The following is a 24,954-nucleotide window of genomic DNA, read 5'->3' as shown; positions in this document are numbered from 1 at the left end:
AGGGGGGGTCTGACGGCGGTGTATAGGGTGTATAGGGGAAGACTCAGAGCTGGGCTGACACTTGGATGGGGATATGGGGTGGGAAGGTCAATGAGAGGGTGTGGGGGTGTCTAGGAGGGGCTGTGGGGTGTAGAGAAGGATCAGGAGTGTGGAGGTGTCTGGAGCGGAGGTGTGGAGTGTGTAGGGGAAGCTGGGGGTGTGTGGGTGGGATGTATAGAGATCAGGGGGTGTCTGGGGGATGGGTGTGGGGTGTATGTGGCATCAGCGGGTGTCTGGGGGATGTGTGGGGGGGATCAGGGGGTGCCTGGGTGGATGTGGGGTGTACAGGAGAGATCAGGAAGTGTCTGGGATGTGGGGCAGGAGGCGTGTGGGGTGAGGGGCCCTATGGAGCTGCGTGCACGGAGGGTACCAGGACATCCTGGGTGGGTGTGGGGGAGTTTTTGGGTTGCACTGCAGGGGGTCCAGAGGCGTTGGAGCAGGAGGGGAGATGCTAGTGGGGTGGAAGGTTTGTGGTCTGCGTTTCTCCCTGGGTTGCCTAAAACTTCCGCTTTTGCTTTTATTTTAGGGCTCTGTTCACCTACGAAGGCAACAGCAATGACCTGCGAGTGGCCGGCTCCGGAGGTGAGCGTGGTGGGGGCTGCGTGCCCCAGGGGGGTGGCAGTGGGACAAGGGCCAGGGCACAGGTCTGGGGACAGAGGAGGGACCGTGGAGCCACTTTTCCAGACTCACGATTCCAGCTAAAGCCCACCCCACCCCCCCATTCTTTCTTTGCTTCCCTGCTTTGTGGGACTTATTTTTGTTTTAAATATTTTTTTAATCCGTTTGCCAATTCCCACACAAACGCTTCTTGAGGCGAAGCTCCAGCTGGTAGGAAGTGAGGCATCCCGGCAGGTTTATCCGCTCTCTGGATTTGCATCTCTGCTGTGTTCCCTCCCCGGCTCCGCTCCTCACCTGCCGGTATTCCTCCCGGCTCCCAGCGGTTGCGACGTTTCCGGGCAGCTCCACAGGGTCCGTGCTGCGGGCAATTTGCTGGCGCAGCCTTTTGTTCAGCCCACGAGGTTTATTGTGTGTAAATTAAAAGTTCGATGGGGTTTTTATGCCGAATTAGGCACGGTGTGGCTCCGTCAGCAGAACCCCAGCCCCTCAGCAAAGCTTCCCGTCCCGCCACTTCCCTCTCTGCCTTTCCACACCCGGCACGTTCAACACCCACCTGGCAAACGCCGGGGGCCTGAAGGCCCCAGGGCTTCAGCCTGGCAGCCTTAGGCTTGGAAGCCACCCTGCGCAAATTTAAAGCTGAAGCATAAATATTTAATAGCGGAGAAGAAAATGATCTGGGGTCCTGCTGCAGGGCTGGGCTGTACCATGGCAGCCAGCAGTCGGTAAGCAGTTGGTAGCTTGTTTTCTGCTTTTCAGGGGTCAAACAAGCCAAAGTAGGAGGAATTGTGGTCTGTTGGAATATTTCTGATGTGAGACCGCATGGTTCTTTGCGTTATTCCTCCCTTCCTGGTCATTTTTGGCATGTACACGTGCAGCAGGAGTGATGCTGGGGTGCAGGACAGCACTGTTCCTGGTGTGGGAACCCGCGGGTGGGGTTTGTGGCTGCCTGCTCTGGTTAAAGCCTTTAATTAGTCTGGGGCACATGGGCATCTCCTCTCTCTTCTCTGTTGCCGCTTGACTCGAGTTAGGGACCCGGGGTCTCTCTCCACGTGGAGCTGTGCGTGTCACGGGGAAGCTCTGAGGAAGAGGAGCGAAGGCTGGTGGGGGAGGGGGGGCTGGCGTTCAGCTCCAGCACAGACGGGCAGGTAAAGGACAGATGGGGGCAGTGAGGAAGGATCTGAGATGCTCTCTATGTAGAACAATGCCCGAGCTAACAGGAATCACCTCCAGGAAATACAGAGGCACCAGGTTGCCGACTGGGCCGATCCCACCATGTGTTTGTGATCTGTCTGTCTTACACCCTCTCCTTTCTCTCCTGGGGCAGATGGTGGCCTGGAAGAGATGGTGGAGGAGCTCAACAGTGGGAAGGTGATGTATGCCTTCTGTAGGGTGAAAGATCCCAACTCCGGCCTCCCCAAATATGTCCTCATCAACTGGGTGAGTGGGGACCTGGTGGAAATCAATCACATCTCTCTCCAATCGTAGTGGCTGATCGGTCTGCAGCTGGTGTGGAGGTCTCTCCACCAAGGTGTGACACGGATGGCATGCCGTGGCCACTGCTATGGCTGTGTGGTCCAGACCCTGTTGCCACAGGCAAATAGAGGCTGGAGGATTCGCTGCCCCGTTGCATCTCTTTGGTCGTGTAGCTCACTTGCCTGGCAGTGACACCGCCGATAAACGGCTCTGAACCCAGCTCAGATGACAGGTTTTTGCCCCTCTGCTGTACCATGGTGAGACCCCCCCCAGGTGCTGCCTCCAGCTCTGGGGCCACCAACATCAGAGAGACATGGAGCTGTTGGAGTGGGGCCAGAGGAGGCCATGGAGATGCTGGGGGGGCTGGAGCCCCTCTGCTGGGAGGGGGGGCTGAGAGAGTTGGGGGAGTCAACCTGGAGAAGAGAAGGCTCCAGGGAGACCTCCGGGCCCCTTCCAGTCCCTCAAGGGGCTCCAGGAAAGCTGGGGAGGGACTCTGGATCAGGGAAAGGAGCCATAGGAGGAGGGGGAAGGGTTTGACACGGAAAGAGGGGAGATGGAGCTGAGATGTGGGGAAGAACTTGTTTGGTGTGAGGGTGGTGAGAGCCTGGCCCAGGTTGCCCCGAGAAGCTGTGGCTGCCCCATCCCTGGAGGGGTTCAAGGGCAGGTTGGAAGGGGCTTGGAGCATCCTGGTGTGGTGGGAGGTGACCCTGCCCCGGGCAGGGGGTGGCACTGGGGGTGGCTTTGAGGTCCTTCCAACCCAAACCATTCTGTGATTCTATGATAAGATGGGCTGAATGAAGTGCTTGAGGAGCCTGGAGCCCTCATGGTGTGGCTGTTGTCCCTGGACAGGAACCCAGGTCCCCCTGAGCAGTGCTTGCTGCAGAGTGGGCTCTTTTTCCATGCACTGAGCCCTGGCCCAGCCCTGGCTGTGGCCAGGGTGGATGATTTGTGGGCTTAGACCAAGGTGCTGCTGCTCCAAAGCCCACCTGTGGCAAGACTCTGGGCTGAGTCAGACGATGGTTTCTCTTTGCAGACTGGGGAAGGCGTGAACGACGTGAGGAAAGGAGCCTGCGCCAACCACGTCAGCACTGTGGCCAACTTCCTAAAGGTCTGCTCCTCTTCTCGTTGTGTCCTCCCCAGATCAGTGGGCCCTGGGCAAGGGAACCTGCGTGACTCACCCTGCTCATCACGGGTGGCACAGAGGCATCTTTGGAGGTGGGACGGTGGTCAGGAGAGGCTGGGGCATTAAGAAGAGCATGGCCAGCAGGTGGAGGGAGGTCATCCTCCCCCTCTGCTCTGCCCTGGGGAGGCCCCAGCTGGAGCACTGGCTCCAGTTCTGGGCCCCCCAGTTCCAAAGACAGGGAACTGCTGGAGAGGGGACAGCGGAGGCTACGAAAATGCTGAGGGACAGGAGCATCTCTCTGCTGAGGAAAGGCTGAGAGACCTGGGGCTGTTCAGCTGGAGAAGAGCAGACTGAGAGGGAATCTCATCAATGCTGAGCAAGGCTAAAGGGCGGGGGGCAAGAGGATGAGGCCAGACTCTTCTCAGTGGTGCCCGGGGACAGGACAAGGGACAACAGGCACAAACTGGACACGGGACATTCCATCTCAACACGAGGAAAACCTTCTTTCCTGTGAGGGTGGCAGAGCCCTGGAAGAGGCTGCCCAGAGAGTGTGTGGGTCTCCTTCTCTGGAGATATTCAAACCCACGTGGATGTGTCCCGGTGTCCAACCTGCTCTGGGTGACCCTGCTCTGGCAGGGGGTTGGACTGAGTGATCTCCAGAGGTCCCTTCCAACCCCATATCATTCTGTGATTCTGTGGTCTTAGAGTGGCTGGTGACCTCCCTTTCTCACCCGAGCCTTTTTTTCTTCCTTTGGGAGCTCTGGGAGCTCAGACACGACCTATCAAAGGATCTTGGTGGGTGTGGTGGCTTCTAGAGTCACCTCTCGTTCCTGTGCTGGCTTTCTCCCTGCTCAGGGGGCTCATGTCACCATCAACGCTCGTGCAGAGGAGGACGTGGAGCCTGAACTCATCATGGAGAAGGTTGCCAAGGCCTCTGGGGCCAACTACAACTTCCACAAAGAGAGCAGCAAGTTCCAGGACTCAGGCCCTCAAGCTCCCGTGGTGAGTTGGCTTCATGGGGGCTTTCTGGTCCCTCTGGGCTCACAGTCGGGCAGGGACAAAGTCTTCCACCTGCAGTGGAAGGGGCTCCCTGTGCTTTGATGTGGCTGAGGAAGCACCGATGATTTTGCCCAGGGGCCAATTCTCTCTCTGGCTTGTTGCAGAGTGAATCAGGGCAAGAGCACGAGGTGGTGGCAGAGCCGAGGTGTCCCTGCAGAGGATAGAAAACCTGAGCTCTTTTCTCCATAGGCCCACGTGTTTGTTTTTTTTTTTTAAGCAGGACTGATTCTCCCCAGTTCTATTCAGGTTTTTAGAGATGCACAAGCTCCTGCTTTGGACGTTTCCAGAAAAGCTGTGGCTGCCCCATCCCTGGAGGAGTTCAAGGCCAGGATGCCCATGAGGCAGCAATGGGCCCTGGTGGCCAAGAAGGCCAATGGCATCCTGGGGGGCATCAGGAAGAGTAGGACCAGCAGGTGGAGGGAGGTCATCCTGCCCCTCTGCTCTGCCCTGAGGAGGCTCCAGCTGGAGCACTGGGACCAGTTCTGGGCTCCCCAGTTCCAGAAGGACAGGGAACTGCTGGAGAGAGTCCAGTGGAGGGCTGGAAAGATGACGAGGGGCCTGGAGCATCTCCCTTACGAGGAGAGGCTGAGGGACTTGGGTCTTTTTAGTCTGGAGAAGGGAAGACTGAGGGGGGAATCTGATCAATGTTTATAAATACTTCAAGGGTGGGTGTCAGGAGGATGGGGCTGGTCTTTTTTCAGTGGTGCCCAGTGACAGGGGTAATGGGCACAAACTTGTACATAAGAAGTTGCATCTAAACATGAGGAGGAACTTTTTGACTTTGAGGGTGGCAGAGCCCTGGAAGAGGCTGCCCTGCTAACACCCCCCCCCCCCCCGACCCCCAGACTTGTTTCTGTGCAACCTGCTCTGGGTGGACCTGCTCTGGCAGGAGGTTGGACTGGGTGATCTCCAGAGGTCCCTTCCAACCCCATATCATTCTGTGATTCTATGATTCATTCTGTGATCAGGTTTTAGTAACTTCTAAAAAGTCAAAGACTGTGCTGAACACCAGACTGTGCTGGGTTTGCTGTAATACACTGTCACAATGTGTCTGTTTTTCCTTCTTGATGCTAAATATCTTCCCTTCACCCTCTCAACCCAGCCTGCTGGCCCGTGGCCATGTGGGACTGGGTGTCCTTGGCCAGGGGAAGGCAAAGAAGGCTGCCAGTTCCATAGCAGTGGGAGGGAGCTGCCAGAAAGCCATGGGGACATGTTCCTGCTGAAGAATGCAAAAACTGTGGTTGCTCAGTGCCTACTGCTCACACATGCCAACAGCATCCTGGCCTGTGTCAGGACCAGCGTGGCCAGCAGGAGCAGGGCAGTGATGGTGCCTCTGGACTGGGCACTGGTGAGGCCTCACCTCGAGTGCTGTGTTCAGTTCTGGGCCCCTCACTAAAAGAAGGACATTGAGCTGCTGGAGCGTGTCCAGAGGAGAGGCACCAAGCTGGGGAGGGGCCTGGAGAACAAGCCATACGAGGAGAGGCTGAGGGAACTGGGCATGTTTAGTTTGGAGAAGAGGAGGCTGAGGGGGGACCTCATTGCCCTCTACAACTCCCTGAAAGGAGGGTGTAGAGAGTTGGGGGTTGGCCTCTTCTCCCAAGGGAATAACGACAGGAGCAGAGGAAATGGTCTGAAGTTGGGGCAGGGGAGGTTTAGATTCGATCTTGGGAAGAATGACTTTGCTGAGAGGGTGCTCAGGCACTGGAACAGCCTGCCCAGGGAGGTGGTGGGGTCACCATCCCTGGAGGGATTTCAGAAACGTGTAGACATGGCACTTCAGGGCATGCTCTAGTGCCCAAGATTGTTGGGTTTTGTCTGTCTGTGGGTGGGTGTGGTGTGGGTCTGTGTTTTGGGTTTTTTGTTTGTTTGTTTGTTTTTGTGGTTGGACTCAATGATCTCAAAGGTCCCTTCCAACCATGAATATTCTGTGATTCGGTGATTCTTCTGCCTCCCCCCAGGGCTCTGTCTACCAGAAGACGAATGCAATGTCCGAAATCAAGCGAGTCAATAAAGATAATTTCTGGGCTAAAGCTGAGGTGGGTGCTGCCGCTTCTCCCCAGCAGCCAGGCACGGGTGGGACAAGGCATTTGGATGGAGCTGGGGATTTCGGGCTGTCTGCCTGTCCCCTCTCTGGCCTGGAGCTGGGGCTTCAGACCTTGGAGAGTGTGGAGCTGAGCTGGCTGCGGGGGTCCAAGGAGAGGAGAAAATGAGTCTTAAAGAGCAAGATGCCTTTTATCTTAGTTTAATTGGGCCAGGGTGCGTGTGGGGAAGAGGGCTGCGCTGCAGCCTGGCTCCCAGTGGATGGCAAACTCCATTTGAGTAAGAAAGCTGGTTTTTGACCTTTCTGAGGACAGCCCTGCAAGCCTGGTCATTTCCTTCCCATTCGGGTTGTTTTATAGCAGTTTAGCAATAGTGGGCGAGCCTTCTGGCTGTGGGCAGGTTATGGGTGCTGCCACCATGCTGGCTGGGAGGCACAGCGACCCGGGGGGTTCTTGAAGCCGTCAGAATGAAACCCACGACTTGTTGCCCGTCTCCCATTAGAAAGATGAAGAAAACCGTCGGCTGGAGGAGAAGAGGAGGGCGGAGGAGGAGCGGCAGCGGCTGGAGAGGGAGCGTCGGGAGCGGGAACTGCAGGAGGCGGCGGGGCGAGAACAGAGATACAAAGCGAGATCCAACGAAATCGAAGCCCAGAGGTGAGTCCCAAGCACTCGTAGCCATGCCCGGAGCCTGTCCTGCTCTCCGGGATCTCTTGGCTTTGCCCTCGGTGGTGCTGTGTGCCCTTGTCAGCACCTTTCCCGAGCTGATGTCCCCACTCTGGCTCTTGGGGTGCAGAGAGCATCTTTTCCCTGGCCCAACCTCCAACAAGCTGGTCTGGCATCACCCGTGGGGTTCCCTGCCCACTGATCCTGCCCAGGACCAAGTCCTCCCCTGGCAGGCTTCAACCTCCAACAGGGTAGGTTTAGACTGAACATTAGGAAGGAATTTTTCGGGCATTGGAACAGGCTGCCCAGGGAGGTGGTTGAGTCCCCATCCCTGGATGTGTTTGAGTCGTTTAGATGCGGTGTTGGGGGATATGGTGTAGGGGAGAACTTTGTAGAGTAGGGGAGATGGTTGGACTCGATGATCCCAAGGGTCTCTTCCAACCTGAATGATTCTATGATTCTGAAACATGTCACTGAAACGTGTGGCCACCATTCATCAGGTGCTGGTAGTCCAGGCTGGCCAGTGGAGGCCTGTGAGCCCTGCAGGCCCTGCAGAGAGGCAGCAGCATGTGCAGGGACCGGCATTGTGCTGATTTCCTTCCCCTCCCAGCCCGGCCTGACCCCCAGGAGTGGTGGAGCTCACTTCTGCTGACGGCAGGGGCACTGCTTTCCTGTTTTCAGCTCGGATGGGGAAGTCTGCCCGGCCCCTCTGTGCTGGGAGCTCTTCTCTGGGCCCCTGAAGGAAGAGATTTCCCCAGTTTGGTCCCACTATTTGAAGCAGCTCCTTGTTGTCCCCTGTGTGGCTCCCAGGTGGCCTGTGGCTCCTCATCTTGCCCCGGGAGTGTGGTGAAATGTCCTTCCTCTGGTCTTCCCTGTGTAGCTGCAGCAGGCTGAGGTCCCAGAACAGCCCCGTTTACCCCGATTTGTGTTCTGTCACCGCAGGAGACTCCAGCAGCAGCAGGAGGCCAAGAACAGGGACAAGGAGCAGCAGCAGTGGGTGAGCTCCGGCGTCGTGCCCCAAGGCCAGGCTTATTCCTGCGTCCCCCAGGCCAGAGGACAGGGCAGGCGGTGCAGCCCAGGCTGCGGGCAGAAGCAGGAGGGTGATGGAGGAGCACCCCAGGCAGTGGGGGAGGAGCACAGCAGGCAGGGGATGTGGAAAGACCCACGGACCCTCTCTGGCAGGAGACAGGCCATGGGCTGATCCTCCAGGTCTCTTTCTTCATCCTGGATTTTGTTGGATCTCGCTTTACACCTCTGCTCATGCTGGGTGCGTGCTGCTGGTGGAAAGTCCAGCCACGGCCCCTGGTGAAAGCAGAGTTTAAAACCTTCCCTGGGGACACTGGAGGAAACCAAGCCCTTATCCCAGCCAACCTCCTGCATCTCCCTCCCAGATCCAGGGGGTTTGCTCCCTATTCACACTGCATCACCATGTCTGTTCCTTGTCCCTGTTTCTCCAGCCCTGGGGTCTGGATGCAGAAGCAGGAGCTGGATGGGGACAGAGAGGGGCTGGATGGGGAAGAAGAGGGGCTGGATGGAGAAAGAAAGGGGCTGCATGGGGACAGAAAGGGGCTGGTGGGGAGGGAAGGGTCTGCATGGGGAAGGAGGTGGCTTGGTGCCCACCAAGGCTGTAGCAGCCCCTCTCTTGTGCTGCAGAAGGAACAAGCTGAGGAGTACGAGGCCAGGCAGCAGAAGGGCTTCAGGAGAAGCGAGTCAGTGGAGAAAGCCCAGGTACGCTCTGCTGGGGGGGCTGTGGGGGCTCTGATACCTGTCCTGTGGCCATGGTGCCCAGACCAGTGTGGGGTCTTCTCCTGCGCAGGAGGCAGCCTCGCTGGTCGCACAGAGGGCGGTGAACCCCCGAGACATCTTCAAGCAGAGGGAGAAGTCGGTGCCAGCGGATGCGGTGACGGCTTCCCAGCCAGGTATGGCAGCAGGTCGGGCAGAGTGAGACCGTCTCCGGTGCTCCCGATGGGGGGGACATGTTTGGGACGGGCATGTTACCTGTTGAGCTCTGGCTCCTGCTGAGCACGGGTGGCTCTCATCACACCCAGTGCCCATCACACCCAGTGACACGATGTTTCTCATGGTAGGGCTCTCGCTGTGCCCGATTTTAACAGCTGAGATGGAGGTTGTCCATACTTTGACTTGACACGTGAAGCTTAGATTTCATTTTTTAAATGAAAATTAAATGTATTAGAGTGAGAAAGGGGCCACTGCCACAATCTACCCTGTAAATTCCACCCCAGTTTTTGCACTGACTGAGCCAAGCCAGAGTGCGTCCCTTTAGGAGAGACCGAGCTGATCTGTCACATAGAAACCAGGAAGCTGTGAAAACCGAAGCTGAAACCAGCTGAGGAAGTCACTGAGAACACTGCATGTCCCTGCATGGACGTCTCCTCAGCTCAGCCTCCTTGAAAGTAGCATGAATTGATTTGGAATAAGCACTTTTATTTTGCGATAGGAGGGTGAATTCGCTTTCTCAGGTAGGGAAGCCATGGGTGGCACAGGATGAAACACCACGGTTGGGAAAACATCTTTTTTTGTGTTTAAACATCATGGGGGGAGAGGCTGATTTCTGAGGGTGAGAAATCCCTTGGGCTTTCCCGTGTTTGTGTTAGTGTTTGGTGTTTTTTTGGTGGAGGAAAGGAAGACGAGCACCCTGGCAGGGATGAAACCTGCAGCTGAGGGCACAGGCTGGTGAGTCTTGGTGCTTATTCACCACCGGGCTGGGGTAGGGCTTGTCTGGTAACTCCCCTGCTCTGCTTTTGTTTGCATTGGGAGGCAGAGATGGGGCAGATAACAGCAAGAGTTACCTCCTGCCAAAGGGAAGTGAAGGCTGGCAGCAACCAGTCTGAATCCAGCCCCTCCCAGTTGCCGCTCCTAACGTTGGTGAAATCCAGGGTGCTCCAAAAATCACCATGGAGAGCCCAGAGAGGTGGTGGTGTCCTCCAGCTGGTCTTCCTCCCCAAAATTATGTCTTTTTTTTTTTTTCTTCCCTTGGCTGCAGCTACTGCTGTAACCAGTAGACAAACTTGTTTTCCCCAACTGGGATTACAGCTTGAAAATCCTGCTTAGGAGGGTAACCCAGCAGTGGGCTGCTGTGGCAAAAAGCATCTGACAACACCCTTCAGTGACTGGCTCCAGGGAGTCCTGGGGCTGTGGCCACGGAGCTGGGAGCCTCCATGCCTGCCTGGCTCCTGCAGCACCTTTGACTCCTTGTCACAGAATCACAGAATGATATGGGGTTGGAAGGGACCTCTGGAGATCACTCAGTCCAACCCCCTGCCAGAGCAGGGTCACCCAGAGCAGGTTGGACACCGGGACACATCCATGTGGGTTTGAATATCTCCAGAGAAGGAGACCCACACACTCTCTGGGCAGCCTCTTCCAGGGCTCTGCCACCCTCACAGGAAAGTTCTTCCTGATGTTGAGATGGAATGTGCCATGTCCAGTTTGTGCCTGTTGTCCCTTGTCCTGTCCCTGGGCACCACTGAGAAGAGTCTGGCCTCATCCTCTTGCCCCCTGCCCTTTAGCCTTGCTCAGCATTGATGAGATTCCCTCTCAGTCTGCTCTTCTCCAGCTGAACAGCCCCAGGTCCCTCAGCCTTTCCTCAGCAGAGAGATGCTCCAGTCCCTCAGCATTTTCGTAGCCTCCGCTGTCCCCTCTCCAGCAGTTCCCTGTCTTTGGAACTGGGGGGCCCAGAACTGGTCCCAGTGCTCCAGCTGTGGTGTCCCCAGGGCAGAGCAGAGGGGGAGGGTGATCTCCCTCGACCTCCTGGCCATGGTCTTCTTGATGCTCCCCAGGAGACCATTGGCCTTCTTGGCCACCAGGGCCCATTGCTGGCTCACGGGCAACTTGTCCACGAGGACTCCCAGATCTCTCTCTGCAGAGCTGAGAGCTGTCTGTCAGCTCTGTCCTGGTGCAGGGGGTTATTCCCCCCCAGGTGCAGCACCCTACACTTGCCCTTGTTGAATTTCATCAGGTTCCTCTCTGCCCAACTCTCCAGCCTGTCCAGCTCTCACTGGATGGCAGCACAGCCTCTGGGGTGTCAGCTTTGTGTCACCATACAAACTGCTGAGGGTACACTCTGTCTTCTCATCCAGGTCGTTGATGAATGTTGAATAAGACCGGACCCAGTACTGACCCCTGGGGAACACCCATAGCTACAGGCCTCCAAGAGCACCCTGTGCTGCTGATCACAACCCTCTTCTGCCCTTTTCCAGGCAAACTTCGCAGCCCTTTCCTGCAGAAGGAGGTCAACTCTGTGCCCAGTCCTGCCTCCCCCATCTCTCCTGCCCGGGAGGCTCCCCCAGCATCCTTCACCCCCTCCAATGCTTGGGGGATACCTCCAGCCTCTCCGGTACCCGCTGCAGGTGCGTGGCTTTGCTTCCTCCCCTAACTAGAGCTTTTCACCTCACTTTTCCAAAGAGGACCCCCAAAATTTGGCATTTTGAGGTCAGGCTCTGAGTGTCTGTTGTGTTTTCCCCTGCATTGGCAAACCAAGAGCAGATCTTTCAGCCAGAAACCCCCTTGATGAAGCCAGTTTGGTTCCGTCACTGTGGCGCTTCACCCAGTTCCATCATTCTTCAGTAATTTGGGCCATTCTTACTGTAGTAATATTGATATAACTTACAGCAGTCATAGTAGTGATGACATCTAGTGGTAAATTATACCACTATAGATGGCTCTGGGGAGACCTTCAAGCCCCTTCCAGTCCCTAAAGGGGCTCCAGGAAAGCTGGGGAGGGACTCTTGATTAGAGAGGGGAACTCTAGGAGGAGGGGAAAGGGTTTGACCTGGAAAGAGAGGAGATGGAGCTGAGATGTGGGGAAGAACTTGTTTGGTGTGAGGGTGGTGAGAGCCTGGCCCAGGTTGCCCCGAGAAGCTGTGGCTGCCCCATCCCTGGAGGGGTTCAAGGGCAGGTTGGAAGGGGCTTGGAGCAACCTGGTGTGGTGGGAGGTGTCCCTGCCCAGGGCAGGGGGTGGCACTGGGGGGGCTTTAATGTCTCTTCCAACTCTAACCGTTCTGTGATGCTATGAAATTAGCAATTGACATCATACAGTTTGATTCATTGGCTGTTCTCACCCAAAATCAAATGCCCTGAGGCACACATTGGAATTCCCCATCCTCTTGTGTCACCCACCGAGTGCCCCCAGGTCCTTGAGCAAAAGCGATCCCAGGAACGGGTTTGCCTTTGCCTGAGGCAGGAATAATCCAGAGGGTCCTCTTCTTGTGCACTACAGGGGCTTTCTCCCCTTCCCCTGGACCAAGGTTTGGTTGGGCAGGGCCATCTTGATTGATAGATCCCCTGGTGTTAACTAGCCAGGTAGCCTTTGCTAAATGTGTGTCCCAGTGTTTTAAAGTCCCACTGCCCGATGCTCTCGGTGCAGTTTTTAACAGTCCATTGTACCTCTTCCCAGAGGCGGGTGCATGGTGGGGGGTGTGACAGACTCTGGGCTCTTTGGCCCAGGTGTCAATGAGGCTGTTTTGGAAATGAGTCCCGTTGTCCGAGCCAGTTCTCCCTGGGGTGTTGTGTCACTGTAAAACTCGATGTCAAGGCCTGGGGTGGTGTTCCAGGTGGTGGTGTGGGGCACGGGGTCTGTCTCCAGCCACAGGGGAGGGCAGGGGGAAGCTGGGGCAGGGGGAGAGCTGACGCTGCCTGCTGCAAAGCTCCCTTGTTTCCTCCTGAGCCTTAGCAGGAGGTTCAGGAGGACATCTGGCTGTTGAGCTGAAATTCAGCTCCCAGAGCCTATCTCCATCTCAGACCTTTCGAAAATGCCTTTGAGACCCAGAAAAAGGCTCCCCACCCTCAGGCAGTGCTGTCCCTCTGAGCGTGGGGACAGCATCCAGTTCTCACAGGGCTGAGTTTTCAGCACCCCAGTAAAGACCAGAGAATCTCTGCATGTCCTCGATGCTGGGCTGCAAGGGCTGGGGTGGAAAGGCAGGGAGAGGAAGCTCCAAAGAACTTCTGGATCTGGGGAGATGCTCTGTCCCCTTCCAGGTGGTTTGGGTGGGAAGAGCAAGGCTGCAGGAGGTCTGGCTCTCTGGAGGGTCTCCCTGGTGGTGGCATGGAGGTGTTGCCCTGTCCTGGAAGGGCTGAGTGGTTTCATGTCCCAGCTGACTTGTCCCCAGCTGGCTGGGCTCCTCACTGCCCTGTCCTGAGGCTGCTCCACAGCTTGGCTTCAGGAAGGTGAGAGCTGGGAAACTATCTCCAAGCTGCCTTTCCCAAAAAAAATCAAAATGGACCTGGTTACAAATCAAACCCTTGGAGGGTTCAGCCAGAAACAGATTTTCTTTGGTGGAGCAAAACCATGGTTATTCTTTTTCTGCTGCCCACCCCAGCCGCGGGGCCGAGCTGCGGCAGTCCCCAGGCTGTATCACCACTAGATGCTGCTCTTGGCCAGGATCTCTGCTCCAGCCCTTCCCTGTCAGGTCCTCACCATGAGCAGCAGCTTGGGAATGGTTCATCTTGAAGAAGCTTATTCCTTTCCCCATGGGAGATCCTGGATGTCTCCCTCAGCCTTTTTGTTATTCCCTAAGCACCTGCTCGCCCCACGCCTGGGTTCCTGCTTGCTGGACCCAAGCTCTCTGCAGGACAGGAGACCTAGGAGATGTCCAGCTCATACCAGAGCCTTGGTGGCACTTCAGCTTGAAGCAGGAGTTGGGCAAGCAAAGGGACAGGGGAGGTTTTGGTGATGGATATCACGGTGTTCTTTTGCAGGACAAGACTCTGGGTACAATTCAAGTGTCCCAGCTTCCCACGCGGATGAGGCAAATCTGTACGAGGAGCCGCCGGACGCCTCAGCCATCTATGAAGAACCCCCTCAGGTAGGTGTGTGGGGAGGATGGAGGAACCCTGGAGGGAATAGGGCACCCGAGAGCCAGCCAGGACCCTCATGAGAGAGAGCAGGGCTTTGGCTCATCTGTTGGGACAAGTCTGGAACCAGTGTCTCTTCTCTTTGGGTCTCTCTGGTGCTCGGAGCCTGTCTGCCCAGGCTGAGGTCAGTGGGAAAGTGAGAAACCCTGGAGCTCACACACACTTGGGCGATGCCTGCATGGCAAGGGGATGCTGCTGCCTCCCTTCCCTGCATCCATGGAGTGAGCGGATGCTGCTGCCTCCCTTCCCTGCATCTGCACGTGAGGGGATGCAGGAGATGCTGGCGCTGAGCACTGGTCCCCAGTCCTGTGCCATGGGACATCCATGCTGTCCCTGCTCCCATCCGTCTTGTCAGCCTCTTTGCCAAAGTGATTCCTCCTCCTCCTTGTGCTTTTTGCATGTCCCAAACCAGCAGAGCTGACAAAGCCCAGCTATTTTTGGCAGGCTCCATCAGATTCTCCAGTGTCTAATAGTGGGGTTGTGTTTCCCTTGGAGATGAGGTGGCTGTTTGGTTTCCTCTCCTCTATTCGTCCATCTTGTCATGTCCCCCCCAGGCCCTAAAACCATAAGCATTTCAAACATACCTCATTTTCTCATTCCCAAATCTGTCTGGCAATGCCCAGCTGGTTGAAATGGAGCGGGAGATGGGCTGAGCGCTCGCCCCAGCCATTCTGCATGGCAGAAGAGTACAAAACTCCAGCTCAGGGCTCGGGGTAGTGGCGAGAGAGAAATGCTTGGAAAACTGGAGCTGGAGCTCATTCAGATTCAACAGGTTTAAACGTGGGGGGTGCTGACCCATGGAGATCCCGGGGGTCAGCTGCTGGATGGGTTCCCTGCCGCCGGTCTCGGCGTTCCTGGCCGTTCTGACTGCCGGAGGCACGGCCGAACGCGTGTCAGTGTGGGAGCCTCCCCTCTGGATCCCCACTGCACCCCTCTGGATCGCACCCTCCGCTCCTTTGTGTCCTGCCAGAGACACCTGGAGCCCCCAGAACCCACATTTTTATTCTGGGGGGAAACTCATGTTTTGCTGAGGCTCAGGGGGACTGGTCTGATCCCAGTGTTTCCTCCTGCCGTTCCTGGGGGGCAGCCAGGAAACTGAGCGGGGGTGCAAGAAGTGGAGTGTGCTGGGGGGGCAGACCCTTGAGCACAGACAATATAGTGTAGCTATTTAATTATTTTCTTACTATCTTATTATTATTTTATGATTAATATTTCATTACATTATTCACTTTTCATTAGTGCAGTTTCTTTACAACTCATAAGTCTCTCCTTAATTTTATCTCCTTCCTTCTGGGGTGGGAAGTTAAAAGGGAGCATCTATCCTTTGTTTTAGTGGCCAGTCCAGCCCATTTTGTATGTATTTCACTATTTTCTTATGAATATTATTGTATTTTCTTTTTATTATTTTATTATTAACATGTCCTTAAAGGTAGTTTAGTTTCTTTACAACTTGTAAGTCTTGCTTTGATTTTCTCTCTCCTTCTGGGGAGGGAAATTAAAAGAGAGCATCTCTCTTGTGGTTGGACTCGATGATCTCAAAGGTCCCTTCCAACCTTGAATATTCTGTGATTCTGTGATCTCTCGTTCGTTTTCATGCCAGTCCAGCCCTGACCATGGCATCCTCACGGCGCTAACGAAGCCTCAGCTGCCTGCTGGGCGTCCTTCGCGCCGGTAACTCCTCCTCTGCCTCTCTCTTTCCTGAAGGACCAAGTCGACGATGCCAAATACGGGTACCCGGTGGAGTACCAGCAGGCGCCGGACCTGGCGGGGAAGGGGCTGTGTGCACGGGCACTCTACGACTACCAGGCTGGTGAGCCCAGCAGAGCGACCGGGACGGGGGCATTTGCTGAGCCCTGTCCGTTCCCAGAGAGCTGGACCGGGGACATTGCCCATCGCACCAGGCGATCCCATGGCAGAGTGCTAGACAGCATGTTTTCCACCCAAATTGGGGCTGGAAAAGCAAGCAGAGGAAGATGATGGCTTCTCTTTATTTTTCCCTGACATGTTTCTCGCTCACCTCCCTGTGCAGGGTCCTGCTACTGGGTGGGGGTGACCCCCATTACCAGTAGGGGCTGGGGATGAAGGAGAGCAGCCCTGAGAAGGGCTTGGGGATGTTGGTGGGTGAGAAGCTCCACCCTGGGCTGCATCCCCAGCAGCGTGGGCAGCAGGGCGAGGGGGGGTTCTGTCCCTCTGCTCCGCTCTGGGGAGACACCCCCCAGTGCTGCCTCCAGCTCTGGGGCCACCAACAGCAGAAGGACATGGAGCTGTTGGAGCGGGGCCAGAGGAAGCCACGGAGATGCTGGGAGGGCTGGAGCCCCTCTGCTGTGGGGAGGGCTGAGAGAGTTGGGGGGTTCAGCCTGGAGAAGAGAGGGCTCCAGGGAGACCATAGAGGCCTTTCCAGTCCCTAAAGGGGCTCCAGGAAAGCTGGGGAGGGACTCTTGATCAGAGAGGGGAGCCATAGGAGGAGGGGGAAGGGTTTGACACTGAAAGAGGGGAGATGGAGCTGAGATGTGGGGAAGAACTTGTTTGGTGTGAGGGTGGTGAGAGCCTGGCCCAGGTTGCCCCGAGAAGCTGTGGCTGCCCCATCCCTGGAGGGGTTCAAGGGCAGGTTGGAGGGGGCTTGGAGCAACCTGGTGTGGTGGGAGGTGTCCCTGTCCAGGGCCGGGGATGGCATTTGGGGGGGGCTTTAAGGTCCCTTCCAACCTGAACCAGTCTGATTCTGTGGTTTCTCACCCCCTTCCTCGGAGCCTGTTTTACCCAGATATTCACATCTTATAATTGACTAGTTTCAACTCCCTGTCTCGTTCTGTCTCGTTCCAGCTGATGACACCGAGATCTCATTCGACCCAGAGAACATCATCACCAACATCGAGATGATCGATGAGGGCTGGTGGCGTGGCTATGGTCCCGATGGCCATTTTGGCATGTTCCCTGCTAATTATGTGGAACTGATAGAGTGAGGGGGCTGGCAGGGACCAGAGCCGCCCTGTCCCCTGGGACCACTTGGCTCCTGCCTGATTCTTCTTCCAAATGATACGTGGCTTTTATTTCTTTTATTTCTTCTATTTTTCTTTTTTTGTTTGGTTGGGTTTTTTTTTGTTGTTTTTTTTTGTTTGTTTCCAAGAGAAGTGCCATTGCCCCGCTCCCTCGGTGGCAGGGCTGACCCCGGCGCTGCTCTCCTCCATCCTCACCCATCCCCCAGAGCTGGCCCTTGGTCAGGATGAGGGGTCATCCCATGTCCCCCCCCTCCTCCTCCCTCTGCTTTGGGGTGTGAATTCTTTTTCAGGGCTGAAGGAGGGGATGACAAATCCCTTACGGGGCATTTTCAGGGAACAAGTTGCCTCTTCCCCCCACTGCCTCCACGCTCCCTCCCACCCCGTGGCCGTGATGGAGGAACCGCTTTCCCCATTTTGGCTCGCTGACGAAGCTCACTGGGGTGATTTGAGCCTCTCGTGGGGTCTGACATGATCAGGAGAGCGGAAACCTGGCTTTGCCACCCCCAGAGCTCCCCGCCAGGGCTGCCACCACCCGCGTGTTCCTCCCTGCTGTCCCCAACAGAGGGGTTTTCTCTGCCCTCCCCTCTCCCCAGGCTGAACTTGGGACACTGAAGTCATGCAAGAGCCAGCTCCTTGGGAGGAGATCTGGTGAGGCCAAAGTGGGTGGTTTATTTTTTAGCAAAAGCTGTGAGCGTGGGGTCCCTCCCCTCCCCACCGCCCCATCCCCCTAAATTCACTGTGAACAAGGAAGAGCCCAGCCCAGCTCCCACCTTTATCCCCTTGTTGAGTTTCTCCCCTCAGCGTTGCTTTAGGATTAGGAGGTGCCAGGGTTTGGAGGTGCTGGGGGTCCCATGCCCCGGGCTCCCGTGGGCTCCTTCCCCACCCCACACTCCCCCACTGCCGTCCCTGTCCCTCCCAGTGACAATAAAAGGGCTTTTCTTTGGTGATGGATGCAGCAGGATCTGACCATGTGGTCCTGGGCAGGAATTGGGGTGAAATGGTGGTGTTTTGGTGCAGGGTCAGGTAGAGCTCACCTATTCCTAAAGTTGACTGCGAGCGCTAACAAGGTGGCTTTTAATAAGGTGAAGCTGAGCCGCGTGTGGGAATCACCATGTGTTTGTACAACAGGTCATCGTGCCCGGGTTCATGCTCCAGAGCAGGATGCGAAGGCAGGGATAATTAGATAAATAATTAGCCCCAGTGCTGATTATTTGAGTCTAATGAGGAAGAGAGGGTCAGTCAGAAAAACAGCTGGAGGCAGCAGCTGGCAGAAATGAGCTGGCAGGGCCGGGGTCCTGGGTCTGGGTGGCCCTGGGGGTCTAGAGGGGCTGCAGGATGGGTTTGGGGACACTGGGGATGTTGGGGACTGTGGAGATAACCTGGGGTGGGGACACTTGGGGGTACGTGGACATGGAGGCTGCAGGGACACCAGGATGAGGGGTCCTTGGGGATGCAGGGACACTGGATTTGGGGACGTGAGGGACTTGGGGATGTGAGGACACTGGGGTCCTAGAGACACCGGGGACATGGAGATGCTGCAGACCCAGGGCTGGCAGCCAGGGGAGTGCCATGGGGCATCTCCCAGCCGTGCTGGAGGTGGGTGCTCACACAAGGACCAGGGCTCTCTGGTCACCTCAGCGCCCAGGGGTGCTGCCAGCCTGTGGGGACATAGTAGGGCAGTGTGCCTCACCCCGTGGGGCAGAGGCCTGGTGCACTTGTGACACCTGCAGGATGCCATGTGGGGTGGCATCTCGCCAGGGTGGTGGGGACATCTTCCTGCTACTACCATGGCCCCCATGCTGCCATAGCCCTGCCCCACCTGTGTCCTCCTGCTGCGTCCCCCTGTCCCCAGGGCTGGCACCACACCCAGAGCAGTGAGAGGCAGGACTTGGCATCATCCTGTTATTCACCAGGGCCTGGGCACAGGATGGGGGAATGCGTGGGCATGGGATGGGCGTGGAGATGATGGGGCACAGGGGTGGCATGGGATGGGGTGGGCATGGAGATGGCATAGGGTGGGCATGAGCAGAAAGGTGGTGAGGGCATGGAGATAGCAGAGGTGCAGCAGTGAGGGTGAGGAGAGTTGTGTGGGCACAGTGTGGGCATGGCAGGGGCTTGGGGATGGCATGGAGATGGGAATGAAACAGGCATGGGGTGGGCAAAGGCACGGGATGGCACTGGGATGGGGATGGTACAGTCAAGGGGATGGAGTTCAGGATGGCATGGACATGAGGATGACGGGATGGGACTGAAAGGGGCATGGGGTGGGCAAAGGCACGGGGATAGCGATGGCTCGGGGATGGCACAGGAATGGGGATGGTGTGGGCTTGGGGGTGGCATGAGCATGGGAATGGAGATGGCAAAGGGATGGGTATGACATTGGCATGGGGTGGAGAAAGGCAGAGGGGTGGCATGGGAATGGTGTGGGGTTGGCATGGCCTTGAGGATGGCATGGGGACGGGCAGGCACAGGGATGTCACAGCGTGGGGATGGCATGGTCACGGGGACAGTGGAGCAGGGCACAAGTGTTGGCAGGGGGCTGGCACAGCCAGTACAAGCCCGGTGACACCCTGGGCCTGGCCCTGGCCCCGTGGGCACCTGCTCCCTCACTTCCAGCTGGTGAAGAACTGCTTGAAGAGGGTCGTCTCGCGGCCCTGGGGCAGGATCTCCACCTGCCAGGACAGGCACAGGAAGGGGATGGGGACCAGGATGGGTGACATTGCCTGTGCCAGCCCCTGGGCACCCCGGCCACCTGCACCCACCTGTGTCTGGGGCGAGTGGCCCATGCGGGTGATGACCTCCTCGGCCACTTTCAGGGCTGCCTGGCGCTCCTGCTCGTTAGCCTTGCGCCCTGCAGATGGGGACGTCAGAGCCACATGGGGACTGGCCCCCGGCCCCAGGTTCCCTGCCATCCCCTTCCCTGGGCACCTTTCCAGACGTAGACCTTCCCACCAGCGCCATTGTCCAGCACGAAGCAGTCGTCAGGGCAGAGCAGGCTCTGGCTGAAGGGGCTGCTGGTGGCCACCTGGCTCAGGTCCATGTGCCCTGTCGCATCTGACACCTGCCCACAGACAGGCCATTACTGCGGGGCCACCGTGGTGTCCAACCCTGTGTCCTCCCACACAGTCACTGCTGCACCCCCCATCCCTGCCCTGCCCCAGGGCCACCATTGTGTCCCCTGGCTGTGCCCAGATCCATATAACCCCTGGGGCCACCATGGTGTCCCCAGCCATGCACAACTCCTTGCGGTTTTCCTAGGGCCACCACAGTGTCCCCAGCAACGCCCAGATCCCCTGTGGGGCTACCACAGCATCCCCCAGCCATGCCCAGCCCCAGGGCCACCATGGTGTCCCTTCGCCATGCCCATCCCTGAGACCACCCTGGGGACACTGAGCTATGCCCATCCCTGGGGCCACTATGGTGTCCTAAGATGACCTTGCCTTGTAGAGGATGGCTGCCCTTGCGTTTCTCTGATCGGCCACAACATCCTCCTCGGGGCTGCCCTCCTGCAGGGTGGGCTTGGGGCCCAGCACCTGCCAGGTAAAGAGACAGGGGGTATCACAGAGCCACCCCCCCCAGGGACACTTGGGTCCCCCTCTCCTCCCAGCAGGGATGTTGGGGTTCCATCATACTTTGAGCATCTCAGGTGGCTCCTCGCTGTCCACCACGATCTCCAGGCGAGCCTTGCCACCCCGCTCACCGTCCCTGATGGCTGCGGCCAGCTCCTGCGCCCGGCTGCGCTCCAGCATGTTGCACTTGGCCCCACACCAGACAAAGAGGGTCTGGGGACAGGGAGAGGGACAATGGTGATGGAATCATCTCACCTCCCCCCAGGCTACCATGGTAGCCTCCAACCCACAGCACCCAGGTTGAGGATGAAGCAGTCACTAAGGTTGAAGCTGGCCCACAGAGATGCCCTGATGGACAAATGGACACCCCGACAGGTGGATGCCCCAACAGACAGACAGACACCCAGATGGACAAATGGATGGACAGCCTGATACTCCAACAATCAAACACACCTATGGATAGTGGGACACCCCAACTGATTGATGGGCATTCCAAGAGACAGACATCTTCAAGGACAGACAGACACCCCTATGTATAGACAGATGGCCCATTGGACAGATGGCCACCTGGAAAGACAGATGAACAACCCAACAGACTGGTACTCAGAGTACCAGACAGACATCCCAGCAGATGAGACACCCAGAAAACCAGGCAGACACTCCTATGGATGGACGCACACTTTGACAGACAGATGAACACCCCAACAGATGGACACCCAGAAGACCAAATAGCCAGCCCTATGGATGGACAGATGCCCCAATGAAAAGGAACACCCCAATGAGCTGATGGACACACAGAAGAACTCATTGCGCTTCCCCCTGCACCAGGCGAGAAGGCTGTGGGGGGACAGGGAGAGGGACAGTGGTGACAGGGCCACCCAGCAGCCCCTGCCCACCTTGCCCAGGTCAAGGATGAAGCAGTCACCGGTGTTGAAGCTGGCCCAGCTCAGGTCCCGCTCACTCGCCCGGATGTTCTTCTTGCCCTTCACCTGGTAGAGCTTGTACGTGGGGCTGGCACCGGTGTTGGTGGACTTGAACGCCGAGTCCACACCGCCCTCCTGCCAGCAAGGGGGTTGCTGAACACCCTGTGGGGGTGCCCAGCACCCAACAGGGATGACCAGCGCCCAGAGGTGATGATGAGCACCCAACTGGGGTGCTGAGCGTTTGGTGGGATGACCAGCACCCAAGGGGGATGACCAGCACCAGAGATGCTGAGAACCCAGAGGTGATGGTGAGAACCCACCAGGGAGGCTGAGCACCTGAAACCCAGCACCTGGAGGGGGTCCCACACACTCAGTGGGGAATATGCAGGCTGGTGAGGGTGCCGAGAGCATAGTGGTGGTGCTGAGCATGCCGTGGGGATGCTCACCCATCTGGGGTGCTGAGAGCCCGGTTGGGATGTTGAGTGCTCAGAGGGGATTCTGAGCACCCAGGAGCCCCCCAAGCACCCTTCAGGGGTGCCCAGCCCCCGTACCTGGTAGGTGACACCGTGGGGGAAGTACTCCATGAAGATGTCGGACTCGTTGCCCTGTACCTCACGGTGTGTCACGGGGTGGTCACCCAGCAGCGCATTCAGCTGGGTGGAAAGGAGGGCGCAGGCACCCTGCTCATCCCGCGAGGAATCCCGGCCTGCAGCGACAGCCAGCGCTGAGCCCCTCCAGTCCCACCACTGCCCCCCCACCACCACCCCAGGGCTCACCTATCCAGAGGTGGAGGTGGGCTTGCTCCTCCGGCCCGTTGTGCAGCACCAGGTAGGCCGAGAAGAAGACACCCCACATTGACTTGGGGACCTCCACTGGCTTCAGCTTCTCCACTCGCCAGATGTGCAGCCCCGGGAGGGTGGCAGCAGGGCTGAAGGGGGAACCACTGTGGGGTGAGAGGCAACATGAGCGGGGGGGCAAGGTGGGGTGGGAGATGGGTGGGGAGGGGGTTGGTACCTTTTGGGGAGCGCGGTGTACATGGCATCAGGGAGGTGATGGCCAGTGGGGTGGGAGACGGCTGGACCTGCAGATGGAGGGACACCTTGACACAGACAGCAAAAGGGACAGAGATCTGGGAGGTCAAGGACACCCCAACAGGGAGATGGGTGCCCCAACAGACACCCTGACGGGTAGATGAACACCCCAATGGAGAGATGGACATCTAGAAGGAGGGACAGACATGCCTACATGCACATGGAGGCCCCTACATAGAGGTGGACACCCCCATGGACAGACGGACACACCAACAAATAGACACCCAGGAAGACAGACAAACACCCCAACGTCCAGAGGTACCCCGACGTACAGCTGGACACTTGGAAAGACAGATGGACACCCCCATGGATAGGTGCACACCTGGAAGGACAGACAGCCCAGTGGGTGGGAAGCCACTGGGACAGACTGACAGACACCCCCAGAGGCACTCACCCTGCGACAGACAGGTAGACACCCTGAAGGACACCTCGAGAGACACACAGACACCTGGATGGACAGATGGACACCCCGAAGGACAGCCGGATGGACTGAGAGACACACGCCCTGATGGACAGACAGACGCTCCGGGGGACAGCCAGCCAGCCCCCGCAGACGCCCCAACACCCGGAAGGTGGTGGCGGTGACTCAGGCGGCAGGAAAGGGTGGGGACTGGGGGACGGGGGGGCACGCCCTGATGGACAGACAGACGCTCCGGGGGACAGCCAGCCAGCCCCCGCAGACGCCCCAACACCCGGAAGGTGGTGGCGGTGACTCAGGCGGCAGGAAAGGGTGGGGACTGGGGGACGGGGGGGGCCTGGCCATGCGTGGGCCCCGCTGGGAGGGGTTGTGGGGATACTGGGGAGGGCTCATGGCCTCGAGTGGGGTCTCTCACACCAGGGATGGGGGGACACCGAGCCCTGGGACCTCCTGCCCTGGAACCGGGGGAGGCTGTACTGGAAATATGGGGTGGCTATACTGGGGGGAGGCTGTACTGTGGGAGAGACTGTACTGGGACCTGTAATGGGAGGGCTATACTGGGTGGGGGGGATTGTACTGGGAGGGGCTGGGGGACAGCAGCACTGTACTGTACACTCCCAGCTGCACTGGGATGGGCTTGTACTGGAATGCTGTACTGGGAAGGGAAGGCTGTACTGGGTAGGGAGGACTGGGGGGAGGCTGCACTGGGAGACCATTGTACTGGGGGAGCCGTAAGGGGTGAGGGAGGCTGTACTGGGATCTGCACTGGGAGGGAGGGGCCCTGCTGTGGGCTGCATGGTGTGGGGGGGCTGCAGCGAGGCTCACTGGGAAGCACTGGGCGGCACATGGTAGGGGCCTCCCCCCCTGCTCCCCGCAGGCCCCATCCGCAGCATTGCTGGGAAGTGACTCACGGCTGGGGGGGGGCACGCATGTGACGAGTGCGGGCGGCCTGAGCCAGCCACGTGGGCCTGGGGAGCCTGCGGGGCCAGGGGGCACCCACCGTGCCCCCCAGGTGCTTAGGGTGGCAGCTGGGGGGGGCAGAGGGGCCGCACACCCCATCCTGACCCCCTGTCCATGCATGGGGGTCATGCATGTCCACTGTGTGTGTACTGCGTGTGCACTGCGTGTGCAGTGTGTGTGCGCTGAGTCCCACGTGCGGTGCACGGGCCATGTGTGTAGAACCGCCTTATGTGCAGCGTGTTCAGTGTGCCCCATGTGCAGGGAACCTGTGGGCTGTTGTCTCCCATGTGTGTGCAGGGCCTCACGTGTGCAGCATGTCAGTGTGCTGCTCTGTGCGATGGCAGGGTTCCCCTGTGCTCTGCGTGTAGTGTCATGTGTGCAGTGTGTGTGCAGTGCTGCGTGTGCCGGGCAGAGGTGTCAGCATGCACTGTGTGACTGTGCAAGGCTGCAGTGCCAGGGTAGTGTGTGTGTCTACACACGTGGTGCCCATGCCGGGCTGCAGTGCTGGTGTGCAGTCGCAGCGTCTCCGTGCCCCTGTGTGTGCAAGGGGCTGCAGAGCCAGTGCCTGTTCCAGCCAGTGCCCTGGCACGGTGCCACTGCCCGCGTGGTGCCTGTGCAGTGCTGGTGCCGCGCACACGGTGCCGGAGCCAGTGCAGCGGCTGTGGTGGTTCCCAGCCAACCAGTGCACAATTGTAGAGCCAGTGCCGGCGCAGTGATGGTGCAGTGTCAGTGCTGGTGCAGTGCCAGTTGCAGTGCAGTTGCAGTGCCGGTGCAGTGCTGGTGCCAGTGCAGTTGCAGTGCTGGTGCAGTTGCGGTGCCGGTGCCGTTACAGTGCCGGTGCAGTTGCAGTGCCAGTGCCAGTGCCGGTGCCGATGTATTGCTGGTGCCGGTGCAGTTGCAGTGCCGATGTATTGCCGGTGCAGTTGCAGTGCCGGTGCAGTGTCGGTGCAGTTGCAGTGCCGATGTACTGCCAGTGCAGTTGCAGTGTCGGTGCAGTTGCAGTGCCGATGTACTGCCGGTGCCGGTGCAGTTGCAGTGCCGATGTAGTGCCGGTGCAGTTGCAGTGCCGGTGCAGTGCCGGTGCAGTTGCAGTGCCGATGTAGTGCCGGT

At 58.0% G+C, this 24,954-nt stretch overlaps 3 protein-coding genes across 5 annotated transcripts in view; 2 read left to right on the top strand and 1 right to left on the bottom strand.

Moving 5' to 3' along the window:
- The first annotated feature begins 570 nt into the window (after positions 1-570).
- DBNL (drebrin-like) lies at positions 571-17,830 on the top strand. Its single transcript, XM_014958720.1, has 12 exons — positions 571-621; positions 1,982-2,094; positions 3,164-3,238; positions 4,109-4,255; positions 6,271-6,348; positions 6,854-7,005; positions 7,957-8,011; positions 8,668-8,742; positions 8,831-8,933; positions 13,732-13,838; positions 15,592-15,697; positions 16,708-17,830. Exons 2-12 carry the CDS (start codon positions 1,999-2,001, stop codon positions 16,845-16,847), a joined length of 1,134 nt encoding a protein of 377 aa, XP_014814206.1. The 5' UTR covers positions 571-621; positions 1,982-1,998; the 3' UTR covers positions 16,848-17,830.
- A 113-nt stretch (positions 17,831-17,943) lies between these two features.
- On the bottom strand, positions 17,944-23,032 carry CAPG (capping protein (actin filament), gelsolin-like). 3 transcript variants are annotated; one of them, XM_014958723.1, is made up of 10 exons: positions 22,861-23,032; positions 22,390-22,456; positions 22,152-22,318; positions 21,927-22,081; positions 21,349-21,510; positions 20,516-20,665; positions 20,324-20,416; positions 19,812-19,944; positions 19,646-19,734; positions 17,944-19,555 (listed from the first exon to the last, which is right to left on the bottom strand). In XM_014958723.1, the coding sequence occupies exons 2-10, from the start codon at positions 22,410-22,412 to the stop codon at positions 19,490-19,492; spliced, it is 1,038 nt and encodes a 345-aa protein (XP_014814209.1). In that variant the 5' UTR covers positions 22,413-22,456; positions 22,861-23,032; the 3' UTR covers positions 17,944-19,489. The 3 variants fall into 3 exon arrangements, with proteins under 3 accessions (XP_014814209.1, XP_014814207.1, XP_014814208.1); XM_014958721.1 differs by having other exon boundaries at positions 17,944-19,734; XM_014958722.1 differs by having other exon boundaries at positions 17,944-19,734; positions 22,152-22,303.
- Positions 23,033-23,101: 69 nt separating this feature from the next.
- AEBP1 (AE binding protein 1) overlaps positions 23,102-24,954 on the top strand; it is an 8,510-nt gene continuing 6,657 nt past the window's right edge. Inside the window, exon 1 of the mRNA XM_014958690.1 lies at positions 23,102-23,165. Coding sequence (XP_014814176.1) covers positions 23,102-23,165 — 64 coding nt within the window. The remainder of the gene's footprint in view (positions 23,166-24,954) is intronic.

The sequence above is a fragment of the Calidris pugnax genome, unplaced genomic scaffold, assembly GCF_001431845.1.
Source record: "Calidris pugnax isolate Ruff unplaced genomic scaffold, ASM143184v1 scaffold244, whole genome shotgun sequence".
In the NCBI taxonomy this organism is placed as follows: Eukaryota; Metazoa; Chordata; class Aves; order Charadriiformes; family Scolopacidae; genus Calidris; species Calidris pugnax.
Note: the sequence above shows the minus strand (reverse complement) of the source record. Positions and strands in the feature narration are given on the sequence as shown.

What these genes read in the sequence shown, in the direction of transcription:
- DBNL (XM_014958720.1), top strand. Translation starts at nt 1,999, where the DNA reads ATGGTGGAGGAGCTCAACAGTGGGAAGGTGATGTATGCCTTCTGTAGG. An exon ending in CAGGCCCTCAAGCTCCCGTG is followed by an intron (nt 4,256 to 6,270) that starts GTGAGTTGGCTT and finishes GCCTCCCCCCAG; the next exon opens with GGCTCTGTCTACCAGAAGAC. An exon ending in ACTCTACGACTACCAGGCTG is followed by an intron (nt 15,698 to 16,707) that starts GTGAGCCCAGCA and finishes GTCTCGTTCCAG; the next exon opens with CTGATGACACCGAGATCTCA.
- CAPG (XM_014958721.1), bottom strand. Translation starts at nt 22,412, where the DNA reads ATGTACACCGCGCTCCCCAAAAG. An exon ending in AGCCACCTGAGATGCTCAAA is followed by an intron (nt 20,417 to 20,515) that starts GTATGATGGAAC and finishes TTTACCTGGCAG; the next exon opens with GTGCTGGGCCCCAAGCCCAC. An exon ending in GGGCAGCCATCCTCTACAAG is followed by an intron (nt 19,945 to 20,323) that starts GCAAGGTCATCT and finishes GTCTGTGGGCAG; the next exon opens with GTGTCAGATGCGACAGGGCA.